The sequence below is a fragment of the Sander lucioperca genome, chromosome 16, assembly GCF_008315115.2.
Source record: "Sander lucioperca isolate FBNREF2018 chromosome 16, SLUC_FBN_1.2, whole genome shotgun sequence".
Classification (NCBI taxonomy): domain Eukaryota; kingdom Metazoa; phylum Chordata; class Actinopteri; order Perciformes; family Percidae; genus Sander; species Sander lucioperca.
Genome location: NC_050188.1, coordinates 10,978,149 through 11,000,519, shown reverse-complemented (window position 1 = coordinate 11,000,519; position 22,371 = coordinate 10,978,149). Strand labels below are relative to the sequence as shown.

The window sequence follows — 22,371 nt, the reverse complement described above, 5'->3', positions numbered from 1 at the left end:
CCAAAGCCTTCCCCTCGAGATGTAAACAGGGCTCAGATATAATATTGCCAGTCAGTCAAAGCCCATATATTTTCAGTGTATTGAGTGATTTAAAAGATTGTCAATATTATGCAAATGGTGAAGTCCATACTGTATATAAGCAGCACTTTATTACATTTTCTACCCATGTTGACGGTGCTCATTGCTATTAGCTTGAGAGGAAGTAATTAAGTTCTTCACTAAAGCATTAGTGGTAAAGGAATAGTGTACACTGTGCCGTCTGCAACTGGATATTTCATCTTCTCTGCTTTACAAATCTTTAAATAAGAGAGAACAAAATGAAAAGGTATAATCTATATGAAACAAAACAAAATTCTTTGTTTCTCAGCTTTTCTTTCGAAATGCCTAGTCCCCAACAATTTGAAATTGTTTCCTTATTAGTTTCTTTTTCAAGAGTTTTTCAAGCCCCTGAAATTTGGCTTCATGTCAAGTATTTTCAAATCAAAGGAAGAGGTGAAAAATATGAAGGGAAAGGTTCTGTTGTATGAGTGTTAAAGCAATGACCATTTAGTGCAGAATAATCCCCATCCACCATTTAAGCCGCACTGGTCTTTGTCAACTGGTTGTTGATGCAACCCTTTTCATTTGTCCTCAAGGCCTCAGCTCTTAAGGTATTCCTCCAAAAAAAGGGAGATGAAATAGAAAGAAGAAAAGACAGAAGAAAGATGAGAAAAAAGTGTTTAGGGTGCTAAACACGTAAAGAACTCGAGAACAAGTGAGGTGACTAATGCCTGCTGGGTAAAAGAGCCTGTCAGTGTGCGTGAGTGGTGATGACTGCATATGAAACCTATAGAGTGAATGGGTGAACTGGATGACCGACCCTCTAAAAACTCGGTCCCTCTTTCACCCCTTCCTTGAGTTGGAACTCTCTATGCACGTGTTTAGGTTTGTGACGATTCTTTAGGTGTATTTGTCTCACAGCCACTGTTAATGTCCCCTGTGCCACCCCCTCCACCACCCCCACCCCCCTTCTCCCCACCTCCAGGGAAGCTGGCGCAGAAAACTGGGGCACAGAAGGCTGCCAAACATCCCCGTCAACCGCAGTCCACACCAAATGCCTGTGCAGCAGGATTTCCACCTACGCCGTGTTAGCGCAGCAAGCTAAAGACCCGGTGAGTCACCTATGCATATCCTGATGTACTCTGTGGTACTTGACGGCTAACAAGGCAGCTACTACCATTGGCCAGGTCAGTGAGCTGATGACTTTGCCGTAGTATGAATTTAGATGGCATCCCTGTCAGTTGGATTGGACTGTAACATATATCAGGCTGTTAAGGCTGTCATTTATTGTCTTTATATAGTTGTCTTATTGTATAACAAGCCTCTTTCCTTGCACCACTGACAAGAAGAAAATGGGTACAGGCTGAACAGAGCTGTCAATGTTTAACATTGTCACGGTATGAGATGCTGTTTTGATGAGTGTAGTTTTCCAATTATATGCTGATTGGCAGTCACTTTCTCCGTTTTACAACTTTTTTTTTAGCTTCAACTTCGTAAAGGTCAGGTTGTTCAGAGAGCTACTTCCATAGGAGAGAGAAGCGTCAAGAGATGGAAAGAGATTTTATTATGTCTGTGTGCGATTGTGCCTGCAGCTCATAAACCTGCGCTTCTATAAATAGTTCTTGCAGTCTGTGTTTGACATGATTAAAGAAGGCTTTTTAGCAGTTCAGGGTAATGCCTGTTCTGATACATTGACCTGTTCTCCTGTATTTGCGCTAATGGACATCCAATGAGCTGACATCACTTATTTCACCTTCCTCTCACAGTCACCCTCTTCGTCCAACACGCCCTAATTCATGAATTGCATAAGATCCCACATCGACATTTCACACCTTCCTTCGATACCCACATCACCCAGTTTATTATTTATTCCCACTTTTTTTTGCTCCCTTGTTTCGCCATATTTGCCATTGATGTATCTTCTCATGTATCGTTTTTTCCCTCTCCTCCTTCTTTCTTCACCCTCCTTTCTACCTTGCTACACTTTTTAACCATTGTTTATCTCACTTTATGCCAAAGCTCCTTGACTGCTGGGGTCACAAAATGTTCCCTTAAGCTTTGGCTGTTAATGTGTCTCCATGCCTGCTTGCACCTTATGCCCACAAGGATAGTGATTGCATTAAATAACAAGGGAGTTTTTTTTAGGTTAGAAAATGGAGCCAGCAAAGCAGAACCCCTGTAAGCACTGGAAGGTAACTCCAGGTGTCACAGAAATGAAAAAGTGATTGTGAGGAATGGAGGATTTTTGGGAAGGAAATGTTTAACCAAACAGAAAAGGCAGTCTGGTCTCAGCTGGCAGGGAGAACTAAGAGAGAGAGAAATAAAGAGAGAGCGAGAGAGAGAGCGAGACAGGGATGCGCTAAGTAATAATGCAATAACAACCAGTGTCGCTGAGATAAAGAGCTGTGGGCTTATGTGGACATATATCCCTGTGTAACCTTTACAGGGTGAAACAATGCCTCTATATACATGTAGCACTCACCAGTGCTGTGCATTCAGCCTTAGCTGTTACATTACTGTTAAGAAGGTCTTTGTCCATACACTCTGCATCAAATATGAAAATGGGATTCAGACTCTAAACTGCACATAAGTGTTACTGAGCTGTGAAGTGAATGGAGCAGCTGCTTCTGCAAGTAGTTCTCAATTCCGATTTGAATTTGTCTTTTAAAATTGTCCTCAATGTTCCTGAGATGGTGACATGGATTGCACCTTTCAATTTTAGATGCCCTGCCTATGCTAAAGGTGCTGAATATACTTTTTAGATATAGGATACAAACCTCCAATATTCAGTTGGCTAGTAATTTTAGGTATCTGTAAGAGTACATTTATTTGCCCTGGATATTCCACCTCCTTTCTTCTTTTATTAAGTGTAAAGAGGGTCAGAATAAGGTGATGGCCTCCAGGTGAGTAACTGCAGTGATTTATTATTTCGTCCCTCACAGCTTGAATTACTTCACAGGGGTCTGGAACCTATTACAAACCTCGGTGAAACATTAATTACCATTATATGGGAAAACACGATGGCTGCGACCTATAAACTGGATGGGTCATTCCAGCCGCAATTTCTGGTTCCTGTGACTCCCCTTCCAACTGAACAATATTGACTTGTGCTGTTTTCCACAGCAAGCAGGTCGGCCATGTTTAGTGAAAGAGGGCTAAGAGGGGAAACACATTGACTTTTTTGACATTTGTGATATCTGTGAAGAGTGTGTTAGTCATTAGGGATTCATCATTCAGCCCCCCCGGTTCCACCCTTATACTCAGTGCTGAGGACCGGAGGGTATGGGTCAGTGTGTTTATGTCTGTGGCTCTCAGTCAGGAGCTGTTGTGGCCCACGCTGAGTGCACTTTGTTGCTTTAGGGTCCTCCAGAGTTAGCTTTTTATCCCAGCAAAGATTGGATTCTATAAAAGAGGAGGGAGAGAAAGATTGAATTTAGCAACATATAAAATACCCAGTCACATCCAGACATGCGAACACAGACAACTAGGTATGGATGTTTGCACTTTTTTACACCCTCGCGCACACAAGCGTGCGTGCACGCACAGAAATGCTCACGTAGACATACACACTCGAATGCTGTGTTCAGGCTGTGTGGCTGTTGGAGCAGAGCTGAGTATCAGCAGCCCAGCTCTGACAGCTTATCCTGGGCCATGGCGCTAGGGACAAGGGGGGTTGAGGATTAACCTCCATGTTTAATAGAAAAGGGAGGAAGCGAGGGGGAGAGAAAGAGATGGAGGGATTTAGAAGCACTGCTGCCATTACAGGCCGTTTACAGTGTGGAGCGAGGGATAGCAAGTTAATCCTGTTTACTTTCTATAGCCTCTGAGATTTCCATGTGTGTGTATGTGTGTGTTCTGCCATGCCTGTATGTGTGTTTGTCTATAGAGAGACCTTTACTATCAGACACAAGACAGAGGTTGTTACTTTGGAGAAACAGCGGAGAGAGAGAGAGAGAGAAAAGAAGGAGTTGATTAAGTGAGGTCATGAAACCATACAATAAACCAAGCCACTTAATTCCAAAAACAACTGCAGTGGGAACACAAACCCTACGGATATGCCTGGACTCATTGCCTCCGCAGCGCTCATAGGGATCATGGGATTTGGAGTTGACGGAAGTCAGTTTTACATTCTGTGCCTCAAGTTAATCAAGTGAGTTATACTTCTTTGCTTGGATTTTGTCAGCGCATAAGGATGCTGTCCTAGTTGTGTAGACATGGAAATTGATCACAGTTATCAAGCGCCTCTCTCAAACCTGTTTTCATAGCTAGAGTAAGATTCATAGCTCATGCTTAAGCAGGTAACCAGAAATGCTAGCGAGAAGTTCAGTGGTTCAAACAGCACCTGAGACCTTGATCCAGTCAGTGTGGATGAGTGCACACACACCAGTCTCGCAATGGTAGACCTATCTCCACAGCGCTTTGTCAGCCCTAAGGTCTGACTACACCACACATACGTACATTCTAGGATAGGAAAAAAAATGCTCTGGCTTGTTTGCATTTCTTTAAACCAACCACAAATGTCTTGGGCTAAGCTCCGGACACAGCGACGGTGCCTCTGCAAAATAGTCTTGGGGATGACCTTGTTTTGGTGGAAAATTTGCACATAGCGAGGCAAGCTCTGGAATGGCTTATTACCTGCAAAAGAAAATGCCACATAAAATATTAAATAAAGTTATTTGTTAACACAATATAGTAATGTGAGCTATTTATATTAGCTGTGTACATAGTTACACCTTATTTGCTCTTACCAGTATATCGCTGTATACTTCGTCCACAGCAATTCCTACCAATCGGTCCTGCGACGTTGGCATTTGCAGCTATCGTTGCCAACGAATGTTTCTGGTGATTTGTATGTGATGGAGAACTGGCCAGCAGCAATTTTTTAGTCCGTGTCTTCATCTTGCCATCGTAATCACTGCGGCATCCCCCCTTGACTACAGGGTTTTCACCTGTTCCTCCATTATCGCTGTTACTGTATTTAACTTTCCTCTTGCTAGCTCGCTTCAGAAGATAGGCCATGCTTGGGGAAAAAACAACCTTTTTCTATAACCGTTGGGCAAACATGCTACTACATCCCTGTTAGATTTTAAGATCATTCACAGAAAGAACCAAGCATAAGGGCCTGCCTTATTACGCAATTCAAATTTTCGTCAACACTTGCCATTTTCAGTGTGCAGCTTGCTCGCTCATAGGTTGTTGTTGTTTCTCGTAGCGAAGGGATTTTGTGAACGGTAACACACAAATAGCAGAAGGGTTAGGGGCAAAGCCTGACATCCGGCACAGAACCACGCACCGGATGTCAAGGCTTAATCCTGGCAATGTACTTCCATTGGCACCACACACACATGCACTCACACATTGGTTAGGAGCCTTCTGCATTTCCATAACTCATTTAGAAGGCAATTACTGTATCAAAGCAAGAATAATATGTGAACCTATCTCTGCTGTAAAAGATTTCTCACAGTTTCTTTTACCTGCCGGGCTAACTGCTTTTGTCACAATCATTCTCATGAAATGATTGGGTCTACTTGAGTCTGTTACCTCTGCTGTCATCACTGGCACCTAATAAGAAGGAAAATATCTCACAGCTGATTCTACTATTTAGAACTAATGGTGAAAGTGCAGACTGTGGAAGAAGATAGCAATGATTGAGGCACTACAGGATGACAGCTCATAGCTTAACTTATTATAACTTAACTGAAGACTGTTTAGAAAGAAAACAAGGCCTGCCCTAGATGGAGCATGACTACAAGGTTTCAGTATGCAAATATCTTGCCCTCGTCAACTGTAATTAAAAGATGAGGGTTGCTAAAATTTATGAAGGGACTGTGTGGAATTGCATAAGAATGTTTGGATCCCTCGTTGCATTAATTGAAGGTTAGTTAGTGACAAGGGAGATGATGAGAGAGTAAACAGGTGAAATGATTTAGTGGTGTTTCTATGGCTAAGGATGCATAATGGCTGAGTGTGGGTGTGACAGATTTACTTGGTAATTAGACATTTTCAAATGGAGCAGAAAGTGTTTGTTTTGGATGCGGTGGCATTTTCATTTTGTATTTTCTTGTTATGTGAAAAACAAATGTTTTCCACAGTAGAGGGTAATATGTCCTCATGGTAACCTTGTGATTACAATTTGAGAAGATTTGTGTGAACTAACAAGGCCTGTATCTTAGTGTTACTGGCTTTAATTTAGAACTCTTTGCCTTTGTTTGTAGCTGATAGCTTTTGCACTGCTGAAGCAGCACTCAAATAGTATGTAAAATAAAATACCTGAGGATAAGGCCAGCACTTGATATGATGACTTTACATTTTAAGTCCAGGTTGTCACACGCTGACAGCAGACTTATGGTTTGTCTTGAGGCCACTGAAGCCAGAGCCTGTCAAGTTAAACCCTCGTGGGTCTGCTGAATTGATTCAGTTGAAGCATATCGCAGTCAGTATTTACCTAGTGCCATGACAGCAAAACAGACAACTGAATAGCTGGAACACTAGATTAGCAAGATGTGGAACTTTATATCTCTGTAGCGGCACAGTGTGCAGTTTGTGTACAAGTGTCTTTGTATTCCTGTACCTGTGTGGGGACCAAAGGAACATATGACTGCTGAATTTTTGACATCTTTTAAAGAATTTTTCAGCATTTCCTTAGCATTTTTTTACAGCCTATGTGGGGCTATGAGACACATTGTAAAAGTACCATACTACATGAATGTCGATGAATACCCACAAATGTATGCTCTAAATGCAAACAGCTGCCTTATAGAGTATTAAGAGCCTGAGACTGGTCTCATTAGAAAAACTGCAATATTGGTTGTTTGTTCAAATGCCTTAAACAACCTACAGTGTTTACTTTTTCCTGACAAGGACTTCTTGTAGCCATACAAGTTATGACCATTCTCTCTCAAAAGCAAAGACAGAAGTAACGTGATTTAGTTATACCTTCGTAAAACCTCTTCAGGAATAGGTCGGTGAGGATGAATGCGTCAACTTTGACATGCTGTTTGCATCCCATTTCCTACTAACCTTAAAATGAAAGAATGGGAGACACAGGGAGGGAGGGAGGGAGGGAGGGAGGGAGGGAGGGAGGGTGGGTGGGTGGGTGTAGTGTCAGTGAGAGGAGATAAGTAGGTTAAACTTCCTGAGCTGAAAATAGCTATCTTCTCCATCACATGGTAGCCAAGCTGCCCAGGGGAGCCTGGCCATATACAGCACAGCCTCAGCACACTCTTTCTAATCTGTACTCTCTCTCTCTCTCTCTCTCTCTCTCTCTCTCTCTTTCTTTCTTTCTTTCTTTCTTTCTTTCTTTCTTTCTCTCTCTCTCTCTCTCTCTCTCTCTCTCTCTTTCTCTCTCTCTCTCTCTCTCTCTCTCTCTCTCTCTCTCTCTCTGATTTTCTCTTCTCTCACACACATACTGCGCACACACAAAACACATCCACATACCCCATCCATATGCAAAATAATACTATTACTATACCTATTCAGAGCAGGGCATTTGTGTGACACTGTAGCCTCAGGCCTAATGTGTTGTATTTGTGTGCCCCCCCCCCCTCCCCCTCCATTTCCTCTTTTGTAGCATCCTTCCACATGAAATTAGACACTTAATCTCACCACGTACACATAACCTACATAACCTAACCATAGCAATTAAGAAAACACTGTTAGACAAATTGACACAATGAAGAGCTGCGGGACCATTTGTGGCTGTATGGGTAAATTATAAGTAAGAGTGTAATTTATTCCATTACTTGTCTGGTAGCTAATTTAGGACAAACTAAGAGAGACAGAGAAAGAAAAGGAAATTCAATATGTGTATGAGTGTGTGCTTGACATTCCCCATGCTTCCTTCATGTTTGATCTTCAGACTGCAAATAAAAAAAAAACACAAATGCCTGCGTATCCTTTGACCTTCCTCTCTACATAATATCAAACACACCTGGTCTCTGTTGTGTCCCACTCTCCTCCTAGGCATTTCCTTTTTTTCTGAAGCAGATGCTTGTCATATCCCCTCCTTCTCTTTTTTGTGTCTCCCCTTTCTTATGAGGCCGTTTTGATTATATTTCACCTCTATTCTCCTGTTGGTATTCCAGCCTATTCCCCTTTTCTCTGGAGAAATTGGCTTCCTTTGATGTGCCAGGGAAAACCACTAAAAGAGGAGCTCTGACTCTGTTTTTTCTCTATCTATTTATTTCCCCTCCTACTCTTTGCTTTCTCTTATTTGTCTTTAACTCTTCCCACTCCATCTCTGTTTCTGAAATTCTCTCCTACTCCTTATTTTCAGTTTGCATTCTTTATTCTTTTCCAAAGTCCTCTCTCTTGCTTTCCTCCTATGCCTTTGGCTCATCTTGAATAGGCACACACATACATCCATACAGCTTAACCATTGACTTTAAATTACTTGGCACATCTGCCTGACGTGCCTTTGTGTGTTAGTATGTGCTTTATTTGCTATAAAGACACCTTGTGCAGTGTGTGTGAACAGTGATAAATCTTTTTGGATGAAAGGGAAAGCTAGCCACCCTGGGAGGTAAATTGTGTGATTGAGAACATTAAAACAGGCCAAACATTAAGCCCATTTGGGACGCGACGGTGTGTGTGCTCTCCACGCAGTTTCATTTGTCTGTTCCTCATCCTTTCAAAGGCACACCTCGGGAGAGAGGCAAAGCCGAGGTCCGCTGTACATCATGACCTAAATTGCTTAATTATGCACTATGGTCGAGTGCTTTTACCCTTGTGCATGTGAAATTATACAATGGGTGTAAATAGGTGCACAGCGGGCTCCCACGGTACATTCTCAGCCTCTGTAATTGGTTGGTTACCTGAATGTGTCCTCATGTCTCAGAGTAAATAACAAGTTGCATAGGTGACATCAAAGTGGCCAAGATGCTTCGAACAAATGAGAACTTTGACATTAGTGTAATTACGTGTTATCATCCAGCTCAATCTCAGACTTAATTGCATGTAATTAGCAGGTACAATCAAAAGGGGCTGCCAAAGGGATTACAACTAAGGAAGTGCAAGAGTTAATAAAAAGTTTAAGTGCAAAAGCGAACAATTATTTAAATCTATTACAGTAAAGGATCTAACAGGATTTATTCAAATCAGTTATCACTCTCCCTCACATATCGATCCATGTATCTCTCTATCTATCTATCTATCTATCTATTAGGGGTGTACGATTCTGAAAATGTCACAATTCGATTCTGTGAGCTCGAGCGAGAGCTTTTACATTAAGCAGTTTTTAAGTGCTGTACTCAGATCAAACAAAAAATACTGCTAAAAGGAGTACTTCAGCTACCAGGTTGACTGTTGAAATGTGAACTTGACTGGGCACATTGAACTTCTTAAAATTAGGCCCTTTCTTTTTAGAACTGTGGCAACTACAGTCGATTCAACAGAACTTTTGTGATGTGTCAGAATCACATAATGGATACACATTTAGGTGTGTGTGTGTGTGTGTGTGTGTGTGTGTGTGTGTGTGTGTGTGTGTAACCAGTTCATAGTCCACCACTGGCTGGAATCTGTACATTCTTTTGCAGAAACAGAAGCTGGTCTACGTGTTTTGGAGTGAGCATGCTCCGCTGTGCAGTTACAATGTCTCCGGCAGTTGAGAACACTGACGCGACGGTGGGAGTTTAGAGCATTGAAATAGACCGTTGGTTGACTGGCACGGTACTTTAGGTTGTTGTTTGTCCACGTCTTTAATGTTAATCTCCGGGTGATGCCATACCATGTGAGTTCTCAAGTTTGTGGTGTTTCCAAAATACTTAACTTTCGCTTTGCAAAGCCTGCATCTTCCCCTCGAGGTTATAAAAGCCGAAATGTGTCCAAACTCTCGCCTTCAATGGGGATGGAGCAGGTTGAATAATTCTTTCTGTGAAGATTGCCATCGTTTGCGCCGACTAAACTCGTTCTTCTTCTGATTATGACAAGTAGAGTGCCCAGGCGTCAGTATGAATTTGACGCAGCGCCATCTATGGGAATGGCAAGGTAATGTCATTTCAGGACAATAGTGTCAAAATGGAAGAAATAAAATATGAATTGATTTTTGGAAATCTATGAATCGATTTTGAATCGGTAGAGCTTGAATCTCGATTCAAATTTGAATAAATTTTTTTTTTTTGCACACCCCTACTATCTATCTATCTGTCTGTCTCTGTCTGTCTGTCTGTATATATGCTCTTATACCCTTTTTACCTGCTAACCCTGTGTATGAAACTCAATATAACAGTACACTTGGGTTCACCCTACATTTAACCATTCAGGCTGTTAGCCTGTTGCTGCTTACTAAAACTGAAGTCAGAGACTAGCTTCAAACACATTACAAGCAAACAAGGTTGTTTGCATTTCACTGTCATTTATGATTTATTTCTTTGGTTACCTAATGAAAAAATAAAGCTGATTTACACCTCACAGTCATATGCATGCAGTTTTGCAATAGTGAAGAGCAGAATTCCTGTCCTGTCCAAGAGGGTCAGAGGTCTATAGTGGTGTTGCTGTAGGCCATTGGTAACCCCATAGTAACCATTTAGTTACTGTAGAAAACACATGTAAAGTGTGCAAAGCCATTCATGCGCCATCCATGTAAAATATTATGAGGCAGAGTCGCAAAGCCAGTGTATAGACTCAGTTATAGTCTTGTGTTCCCATGTTAATTGTCGTTGTTCATAGTATATTCTTTATTATATGTAAAGAAAATGTTTTTATATGAAAACCCTATTTCAATGTTTTTGATGACTCACCTTGAACTCGGGGATGTATAGATAAATGAATCCAATCAAATGTGATTTGGGGCGACTAGCTTAACCCACCCATCATATAAAGCTGCAGCTAGTGGATCATAGTAGCTAGCAGAGCGATATCATAGTAGGCGGTGTGTGCTGAGGTGAAGATACTCTGCCATTTCAATGTGACTTAAAATAACCCATTCAGGGTTTGTTTTTGTATAATAAAATAAGATGTCATTTGTCTACAAAAGAAAACATTTGGGTTTTGACAAGCAAGGTACATCCGTGGGGTAATATCTTGCAGTAATTATTAACTATCCATGTTTGTCCCTTCTCTTCCCTTCCTTTTCACTCTCCTCAGGAAATGGGTCCTACCAGCATGCCCTCTGTGCCCCTCATGGTGGGCTGTGGGGTCTCCTGCACTGCTCTGCTCATCCTGCTGCTAATCTACGCTGCCTTCTGGAGGTACATGTGCACACACAGAACACAGAACTCGATTGTGTCATGCCTGTCTCTATACTCACACATCCGCTATGCAGACAGTTGGGTTTTTTCTCATTATTTAGGCACCTACAGTACCAATACATAAAAAAGTGCAGTTTGTGTGTGTCTGTACTGTGCCAAAACTCCAATGAGGCCTAGTAAGGAGCAAATGGTTCAACTACAGCAGGGGGGTGGTGATTAGTTTTCGGTTGCACACATGACAGATGGCAAAATCAAGCTAATGACTCTGTCCAATGTCCAAAAAGATGCTGTTCAGTCCGTCAATCTGTCATTAATACTTATTTCATATGTCTTGCCCCCCCCCCCCTCTCTCTCTCTCTCTCTCATCCTCTGCTCTGTAGGTACATTCGTTCGGAGAGATCCATAATCTTGGTGAATTTTTGCCTCTCCATCTTGGCCTCCAACTTACTGATTTTGGTGGGACAATCTCAAACGCTCAGCAAGGTAAGGCAAAGATAAACACAGAGAGAAAGTTATATTCCCACACAAAGTAACTGGGTTTCCACAGTAAACATACACATTTATGGCTCCAGTATTAGTGCTCTTGACCAAGTTTTTTTCATAATGCCTAGACACTAAAGTGTATAAAAGGGTCATACAGTGGAGTTCTCAAAGAAGCAGGCTGACTTGGCATACAGCACTCTGAGTACTGACTTAGCAAGACAGCACTGTGAAGTGGTCAGTATCGATCAAAATGACGAACATAGCGGAGCCAGGTTAAGTCCATTCTTCTAGTCTGTGCTTCATCGGACTCCCTTTTTCCCTTTGTCCAATTTATTTTGCGGAGGTTTCATTTCGCTCTGCTGAATAGTCCTAAGAGATGATTCATTATGACACATCTCATAAACTACCTTTATCTTTCTTTTTACTTTTTTGTAAAACATCTCCAACGGTTTTATCACTCTCTATCTCCCTAACTTTCTTTTTCTCTTTAGGGCCTCTGTACTGTGACTGCGGCCTTTCTGCATTTCTTCTTCTTGGCGTCCTTCTGCTGGGTGCTGACGGAGGCGTGGCAGTCCTATCTGGCTGTTATTGGCAAAATGAGGTCACGACTCATTCGCAAGCGTTTTCTGTGCCTCGGCTGGGGTAAGTCTTCATGTGATGCTGAAAATTGTAATAACTGAAGTCTCACAGTAGCAACCATTTTTTTCCAAAGGTTACTTTTTATGTTGACAAAATAAACCCAGCATGACTGTACATCCCTGTGCATGCACGAGAATGCTGAGTGCACACACTGAAATTACTTCATTATGATTGTCTGGAAACAACCTTCAGAATAATCACCATTGACTGTAACACAAAGGTGCTATTGTAAGTTTCTGCCTTTGCTGTTACTTGAAATATGTCTAACTTTCTTTGTGTGCCAGAGGATTTTCAGCAGAGCAAATGAAGACGCTTTTATGAATTGGATGCTGATTGAACCACGTTTGTGTGACATGAGTTTGTGAGCAGCAAGACAGGCTTTTTTAATATAAAAATGTTACAAATTATTATTTTGTATTGTTGTAAGTGTTGGCTGCATAAGGCTTAATAACCTTAATACGCTCCGTTCTAATTTATATCAATTTTTTCTTTGCTGTATACTATTATTTGCCACCTCAAGGACTCGATTTCCTTAAAAGACCATTATTTCAGATTCTAATATAATCTTACCTAATACAGCCAAAGCTCGACATGGGTTTTCTACTACTCACGGGATACATTCAGAGTAAAGATGATCTCACTCCTTTTAGCTGTACATCACCTCTGCTCCATGTGATTCTATTATGCTGTCCTCGCTATGTACTACAACCTGAGCAACAGGCATCAGGGATGTTCGATGATAATCAAAACACATGATAACATCTGCATACCACTGGCGAGATGCTTTGAGATAGCCCTAGAAATTACAACCACAGCCTCTAACACCATCACCCACACACACACACACACACACACACACACACACACACACACACACACACACACACATACACACACACACTGTGTTCATTTCACTTGATATTGATCCCAGCATTCTAATCTGCCAAATCACTGATGCCCTTACCTGATACAGAGATACAGAGGAGGGTGAATGTATAGATTGTCGTACAGTCACAGATGGAGAGGGGTGTGTGTGTGTGTGTGTGTGTGTGTGTGTGTGTGTGTGTGTGTGTGTGTGTGTGTGTGTGTGTGTGTGTGTGTGTGTGTGTGTGTGTGTGTGCGCACGCGCGCGCCGATTACTCAGTGATATAATTATCCACTACACTTACAAATGGAAATGAAATGCCTGAAACTTCGAGCAAATTGAAGGGGATCAAAGAGCTTATCCTCCTCACGTCCATTTCGGCATTTTCCCCACAAATTATGTGATTGAAATAAGTTGCCATGGAAACAGGAGGTTTGGGGTGTCACTGGATCTGTGTTAGATTAGCAGTCGAGTATGCATGCGTATGGTATGGGTGTGTGCTTACCGTATTGTATATCGGTAAACGCTAGATGGATGTTGTTATAATTGAAACTTGCTGGTTAGTGGACCGGCCTGGCTCCCCACCATCTTATTTGTTAATGGTAATGTGACTTTTTCTAATTGCTTTTCATTTGCAGCCATAATCACAGCTTTGTTAATTACATGAATATTTCAGAGCCAAACTCATTACGCAGCTCAGCATATTTCCTTCTTTTCCTGGCAGGCGTCTGTGACACCCAGTCTAACTCTCTTTCCCTCACATTTACACACACACACACACACACACACACACACAAACTGCTTGATTTAGCTAATTAATGCATAACTTATTGACCACTCCTCGCTATACCTCACATTTTTATGGACTTTCTTTTAGTCTCACATGCTCACTCACAGGCATGCAGCATTCTTGGGTCACCTATTGTATGGCAGCGTTGTTGTACACAAAATGTCCTGAAATGCTAAATCAGAGATTCCATCCCTGCAAGGAACTGGGATTTAAGCCCAGTTTGCATGCATGTAGCTAGACCTGTGTGTCAGGGAGCACATGGGGCGCACTCGGGCTCACCTACAGAGCATTAAGTCAGTTTCAATCACACATGCACATGTTACGTGCTATTGCATGGCTGCTTAGCATTTGAATGGGAAGAGCCATATGGAGTTGTTCACACTGGAGAATCTTATTTAGCTGACATGCTTTACCGTCCCCATTAGGGCTTCCTTTTATCCTTTGTCTCACTCTTTTGATCTCTCTCTTTGTCTGCAGGTCTTCCAGCCCTAGTTGTAGCAGTGTCAGTGGGTTTCACCAGAGCGAGAGGTTACGGCACAGCCAGCTAGTAAGTACCTTTTCCCCACCCCCTGCACTGTCCCTAACACCAATCATGACTGGATTTGGGTATCCTCACTTAATATCAGCACAGCGCCATCCATTGCCCTTACTGCCAACCATTGAAAGCATACCCAAGTTTACCGTTTGCTGTTTGAAATACTTTATCCTCCCTTTTCCCCTGAAAGTTGCTGAGGCCTATTTCATAAATCTGTAAATCTGTTTTTATACAATTTATTTTATAACTTACCAGAGGGGGTTATGGATTCAGTGGAGGCTCTGCTTTAAACAGCTGAATATGTAACGCTAAATGTACTTTTTTATTTTTTATTTGTATCAACAAAACTTTTTTATCCATCCATCCATCCATCCATCTATTCATCCAATTTCTATAACCACTTATTCCTATTATGTGACACAGGGGGACTGAAGCTTTTCCCAGCATTCACTTAGTGAAATACACAAGAGGGGTTATCAAGATTATATTAAAACACATTAAAGCCCCTAAAACCTAGATTTAATTTTCTGTAACTTTAAATAATTAGGACTAAATAAGGAACAGTCCAAATTAAATTAGGAAAACATATTTTTGTTAAAAACTCAACAGTCAACAACTCCGCTAATCTACCTCTCAGAGCTGTTTGGGTAACACTAGCTGCATATGCAACAAGCGGCCCCCTTTAAACCAGGCAAATAAGCAGCACAAATACAGAAATCTCTCCTGTGAAATAAAACCACACCTATTCTGGCTTAGGCAGGACATGGGATGTTATTTTTTGGACTCCAGCTCTCATGTAAGAAGCTGATTGAGAAAAAAAAACATTTTCAGGACCTTTAACATAAAATTCCCTTTATTGAGGTGACAAGATTATCCACTTGATGTGTTCGGAATAGGTATTTTGAGCAATTTTTGAATCTCTAAATGTCAGATGGACAGCAACAAGTTAGTATGCTATCAAGTGTAGTGCATGTGTAAGATTTATATTGAGTCAACAGCCATATGTGAAGCTTGTTATGGATGTTTTGTTTACATTGGAGCAGCCCATTTAAAAAATACTATTGATAACTACTGTTGGGCTTACCGTTAAACAGGCAATGCCCACAAAAAGCTCTGTGAACCAGTCAATGGTCTAATTGATTCAATGAAAACACATTTTAAAAGAGATTTACAAATGTGTTGCTTCCTTTACTCAACATCTCATTAATACGAGGGACTGTATAATAGCTTTTGGGGCCATTTTTCATCTTCCTTTTTATTGAGCTGCAATTAAGACAACAGAGGGGCTTCAGTATACTCTGATGACATCACTCGAGGACACATTTAAACTCATTAAGTCTCAGTAGCTTTCACACCAAATGAAATTTTCACAAGAGTATTTACAGTTCGAGGATATGTTTTAGATAATGTACATAATACATTTGCTCAACACTAAGGGCAATATTTACAGAAAGAGGTACTTATCCAGCCACAGCAACGACGGCTTTATCCCTCACTTAGGAAATTCAAGATTCTTAATTGCCTGTGTGCTTGTTGTGGTGAAGTGCTTGGCACTCACAACTAAGTGAAATGTGAGACCTGAATGTGGTGAAGTGACATTTTAAACACCAGCAGTTATGTGATTTTGTGCTTAAACACTTCTCTGTTTTTTCTTTTTCTCTAGTTGCTGGCTGTCCTTGGAGGGCGGTCTGCTTTATGCCTTCGTTGGGCCTGCTGCTGTTATTGTATTGGTGAGTCTGTCCAACGTACTCTCTGTCACTGGTCACATTGCGTAATTCCAAAAAAAAAAAAAATCCTAAATTAGCCTCCAAGCTAAGAGCTTTAAAGCAGCTGATCTCTGAGGATTTCCCCTTCTCCCTTCACTCCCCCCCTTGCACATGTGAGCAAACACCGCTGGGTGTGCAGGATAAAATGATGAAATGAGCACTTGGATCCTTGAGTTTTAAAATGTCAGCCCAGAAACACTCAAATGTATTCTAGCAGGCAAGAGCATCCCGGCAATACAACACATGCCTGGACTGAATTCCAGCCCAGCGGCCAAATCTCTCATTCTTTTGTGTACTTTCAAAGTATGAGTCACTGTACTCGATGCATTTAAGGTTAAAAAATTTTTTTTTAAACTTCTTTTCGGACATGAATTTGTGACTCACAGTGTGCACCACAATCATGATAATGTGTATTTTGTTTGCTTTTGCCAATTGCTATAAAACAGACATTTTAATGTACAAGAAAATATAGCTCTATATTGTTTGCAAAATTGAGTGCATTGATTGCATCTCAGTGGCGTTTTAATCATCTGTTGTTGTGTACTGCTGTATGTGGCTGTTTCCAGGATTAGCTAATTTCTCCTAAATGAATCCCTGGGTGGATATTTCCACCACTAAGCTTAATAAGTCTAGATGGGGTACTACATTTTAGTTTGGTAATTGCTGTGACTGCTGCTGTTGTTGTGTTTTTGCTTATGCATTAGGATTTTTTTTCCGTGTTGCTTGCACGCAAGCTTGTATAGTACAGTACATGTCAGAAAGGAAGCATTAATCAGACAGCGTCACAGGTGTGCAGAGTGATATGCATGTTTTTGAAGTAAATTCCTGATAAGAGAGCGGCAGTTTGACAGTTTGGGATGCAAGGTAATACGGGATTATATTGTGCTGACTATTCATGATTACGATAATTTGGTGGCTTCCAAAACTACTACTATTATTTAATGGTTACATGGTCAGAAAACACAGCAAACCACCACCTGTACATCCCCACTCACACTGACAATTCTGTGAGAAAGTACACACAAGGTTGGTGCTTTATCGAACAAAATCCATTTTGTGTACATTTATAATTATAAAACTAACAAATGGTAATAAAACAATGGTTAGGGTGTTTTGTTTATAAGAGCTCAAAGGTTACAGCCATCCTGTAAAAATCAAAGGGCAGCTATCCACATACGTTGTATGTCAGTGTCTGGTGTTCCTTGGAATGTTTCCAACCTTCCACCATTTCTACCTTCATAATGTCCATGTACACTCCACACCCCAGCTGCTATGTAATGGTCCCTGCCCCCCCGGTGTTGTTCCTGGGGCCCCACTCCAACAAACATCTGTAATGAGAGTGGGACGTCGGGCAGAGAAACACAGACCTTCCCACAGGACTCTTCTCTAATTAATGAACCTGGCCCTGGGCAAATAGCAGAGCAGGATGATGCTGACTCACAGAGCCGAGGCCAGACATGACTGGCATGACAATAGCGCTCTCCCAATCTGGCACATCTTAGGCATTTGTCAGCAGCAGCACACACAGCAGGGGGAAGGAGATCATAGAGTTTTTAGCAAATTGCAAAAGCTGCTAGATGTACCGAAGATGTAGCAAGGAAATAGGCTTCAAGTAAAAATCCAGCTTCTGCAAAAGCTGCAAAAAACGGAATTACAACAGCCCACATGAAAGTGAGACTGTAACTGCTCAACTACTCAGCTCTTTCTTTAGGATTTCCAGCAACCGTGAATTGAATATATAAAATGTTTCTGCCGACCAGAAGCTGCTCTTGGTGACAGATGAAGGAAGGAATTCAGACATTCAGTTTAATACCTTGATAATAATAGGAATTCATTGCGCACACACGGTAAAGGTATGTACGAGATTGTAATTGTCATTACTAATGCACCACTGACATCCCAAAGAACACTAGCAGATGAATAACCAAACAGAGACTCTACAGGAAAACCCATGAAGGGTGGAAGAAAGAGTACAGATGAATGTTGGAAATCAGGATTAGAAGCAATATGTTGCCGGCATAGAAAATCTCCCAGATGTGCAGGATTTCAGAGGTCTACATGTGGCAAGGCTTGGCTCAGATCTGTGTGTGTGTGTGTGTGTGTGTGTGTGTGTGTGCCTAATAGAATCTTTGTCACTGGGTCACTATGGCCAGATGTTTGGCAGACTTAGCTATGCTAGCTTCCCCATTAGTAAGAGAAGCCAGGATGAGAGGCAATAGGTGTTTTTTTTCTTCTTCTTCACAAATGGAAAAATCACAGCTTGGAGTGATAATTGCTGTGTGTAAACAGTATGTATTTAAAAATGGATGTAAACCATGCACATCTAAATGTATTATTTTTTTAAATTGCAAGTGTTTAATAAGTAAATAAACAAATTCAATATGTTTATGAGACCTTTGTGAGAGTATGTAAGGATAACTTTTAAAATTGGCGCAATTTCTTCCTCACACACTGAACGGAGTGCTGCTCAGCAACATTACACTCTGTAGTAGTAGTAGTAGTAGTAGTAATAGTTTATTTTGAACATGTAAAAAAAAAATATATATATATATTAAGGCTGTCAAACGATTACATTTTCTTAATCGCGATTAATCGTTGAATTTCTATATTTAATCGCGATTAATCGCATGTTTTATCACATGATTAAAATTCTGTTATTTTGCATTTCAGAACAGTTTTTAAGTACATATTAACAATTGAAAGCAATTATTACCAGTGTATCTTGATTGGGAATCAAATGAATGCAAAGAAAGTGACTTTATGAACTTGATTTTAAGATTTGTATTTGTTTATTATATATTTAATCTAGTCACACATTTGAATTTAACAACAACTTTGAATGCACCATGAGGCTGTAAATTACCAGTTTCGTTGAACGCACCGTCTGTGTTTTTCCGACAACGGCAGCAGCAGATTGTTACATCCCGGTGTTGAATCCTCTACAGTGAAATACAGACAAACTTTACACCGTTTAGCGTTAGCTGTCAGCATTGTAACCGTGTTTAATCTAGCTACTAGCTAGCGGTAGGCTAACATTAGCTGCTGTTGAGTATAGTGTTAACTAGCGTCACGTGCAGCAATGTTTCTGTTGCCTGTAACGTCTGTTTCAGAGCATCAGAGAGAAGTGCAGGCATATCATTGGCACCAGAATGAGGCACCGAAATCAGCGTTGCTATTCCTGCAGCAGCAGGATGTGTTACGAGGAAGTACGGCAAAATAGTCGCCTGTTAGGCACGACGCAAAGCCGAGTGAAGTGAAAATAAATTAATAAATGGCGGCATGCGATTAATACGATTAAAAAAAATTAACGCATTATGCTCGACCCTTAATCGCATCGCGATTAACGCGTTAATGCTGACAGCCCTAATATATATATACATACATACATACATACATACATACATACATACATACATACATATAATAACATTTAAATAACAGATAAATAAGGACATGTACATTTCAGCACAATCTTCCAAAATTATTGTAATTGATTCAAATTTCCATGTTACACTCTGTAATACCAGTAGTGGCCATAAGCAATAATGCAACAATCAATTCTTACATTTGCATTGTTGAATCTGAGGAGGACAAATATTTCTAGATCATAACATGTCTGAGTGGTTGGTGTCAGATAGTTTCTTTTAGTTCTCTTAAAAATTAAGTTGATGGTGTGATGAATCGGGTTTCTTTATTCATGCAGCATCGAGAGAAGCTCTAGAATGATGTTCTCTGTCCCACATTGGTCAAATATAGAGTTATATTGATTGTATTAAATACATTAATTATGCATCACAATGTTACAATCTGGTACAATTTGAGTTCACTGTATGAAAAGATCATATAAATGTGCCTTTGTCGTGAAAGCACAGCAACAGTTTAAAGATTATTTTTTTGGGGCTTTTCCCTTTATTTGAAAGTGGATAGACACGAAAGGGGGAGAGAGATGGGGGATGACACGCAGCAAAAGGCAGCAGGTCGGATTCGAACCCTACACCGCTGCAAAGGACTCAGCCAACATGGGGCGAACGCTCTTACTGGGTGAGCTAGAGGTCGCCCCAGCACAGCAACAGTTTAAGGAACATTGCAAATATGTATACAGAGTTGGGATGCTGTAGTCAAGTGTTTAGGAATTATGTTTCACTTCCTCTTTGGCCATTATGGATTTTCAAAAGTAATAGTAAGTGTAGTAATAGCTGTGTGCTATGAAATCTATGTATGCCGCCTCGTTTTATAAAAAAAACCTTTTTTTTTTAATTGAAATTATCTTAAAGCTCCTCTTGCATAGGAGCAAGTCAGCCTGGGAGCCCTGCCAACAAAGGCACTGTCACTTTCAGTCTTGGGTCTGTGGGACAATCAAAAAGTCGTCTTCAATCAACCGAAACATTAGGAAGAGAAATCTAGAAAAAACTTAGCATGAATTGAATCCCTGTTGCCAACCCATCTATTATAGCAACCCTGATCAATCTCTGTCTCTCTCAGGTGAATATGCTCATTGGAATCGTGGTGTTTAACAAGCTCATGTCTCGAGATGGCATCTCAGACAAGTCTAAAAAGCAGCGAGCGGGGTAAGTTCATTTCCTAAACTTGAACCCTTATACACACACAACTACGCACAAAAGACATCAACACACACCGCTTACTCATCCATCCACACTATTCTTGGTGGGAACCGAATACAAATTTGCTGCATTAAATAAGTCTCACCCCTCTGTCAGACACAAACTCAGGGAGACAACATTTTCATGTCAACTAACTGGAGCTGCTTTCAAGGGTCTCTGAACACACACCTACTTGTGCACCTGTGCCTTCCGGTAAAAAGAATCGAAAAAATACAGTCCAATTTGGCAACAAAATGACAAGACATCTGCTATGTTTTGTTGCTCTGTGAAATCTATCAGCGTTTAACAATCGCTGCCACGTCTAGTTCTCTCAGAATTATGTGACATGGATGAATACGGTGGGTATGAAAATCAATGGCAGATGGAAACCTAATTAAATACTGTAAACACCAGGATAATGTGTGTTGAATCTCATGCGCTATTGAAATCAGTTATTCTGTCAGACATGCACACACACAATGTACTGTATGCATACGTATAAGACACGCATGCATATGCATATGCATCCACATACAACATTACTTTTCTTAAAGCAGTTGGCTGGTTGTTCATCATCTTTACTAATCCTATGAGTGGCGATTTCCTCAGCCCTCGCACATTTTCATTTCTATACCTGTTGATTCCATTGTTTTTCTCTCTCTTTTTGTCTCATAACATTTCCTCCCATGTCTGTATCTCTTGCAAAATTTGATAATTTGTCTATAGCTGCAAGCGTTAATATTACAGATCGGCTCTCCAGGGGGGCTGATTAGCTTTTGTTACCCTTTCATGCAACTACGATTAAACCGGATGATGTGTACACACACACACACACACACACACACACACACACACACACACACACACACACACACACACACACACACACACACACACACACACACACACACACACACACACACACACACACACACACACACACACACACACAAACAAACAAACAAACAAACAAACAAACAAACACAAACAGATGCACCCTTCTTTGTTACAGGCAAGGTCCTTGGTGTTATGAGAGTATTAAGCGCGTTCCCTCTCAGATTCTCAGAAGTGTGTGTTTTAGGAGCGCACACATATCTAAGCGCTCCTGCACACAGTAGTTGCTTGTGTTACTAACAGGACAGGCTGTCATTAGCATAATGTATTTCCTTATGAAGCTGTGGGGATGTGGCTGGCGCTAAAGCAATGAGCTGTGATGGGAGGCTAATGTAGCATAGCCCGTGCATGGTCCCATCATTCTCCACTTGCGATATATATATATACACACACACACACACACACACACTCTGTTTCTCTCCATCTGAGTAGTCATCTGTAAGTAAACAGCCAAAGTATTTTTCTTTCCTTTGCAGCCTGATAATATAATATGCACAGGCCTGCATACACTGCCAGTGGAATGAGATAGTTGGTGTATTTCCTGTCTGTCTGTAATCTGTTAATCCACACTAT

General features: G+C 40.9%; 1 protein-coding gene across 1 annotated transcript in view; it reads left to right on the top strand.

Annotated features, from left to right (window-relative positions):
- Positions 1 to 22,371, top strand: part of adgrb2 (adhesion G protein-coupled receptor B2) — a 118,112-nt gene that overhangs the window by 55,542 nt on the left and 40,199 nt on the right. Inside the window, exons 15-21 of the mRNA XM_035992847.1 lie at positions 1,025 to 1,151; positions 11,122 to 11,225; positions 11,606 to 11,708; positions 12,200 to 12,350; positions 14,480 to 14,549; positions 16,201 to 16,267; positions 20,786 to 20,871. Of these exons, the coding sequence (XP_035848740.1) occupies positions 1,025 to 1,151; positions 11,122 to 11,225; positions 11,606 to 11,708; positions 12,200 to 12,350; positions 14,480 to 14,549; positions 16,201 to 16,267; positions 20,786 to 20,871 (708 nt within the window). The remainder of the gene's footprint in view (positions 1 to 1,024; positions 1,152 to 11,121; positions 11,226 to 11,605; positions 11,709 to 12,199; positions 12,351 to 14,479; positions 14,550 to 16,200; positions 16,268 to 20,785; positions 20,872 to 22,371) is intronic.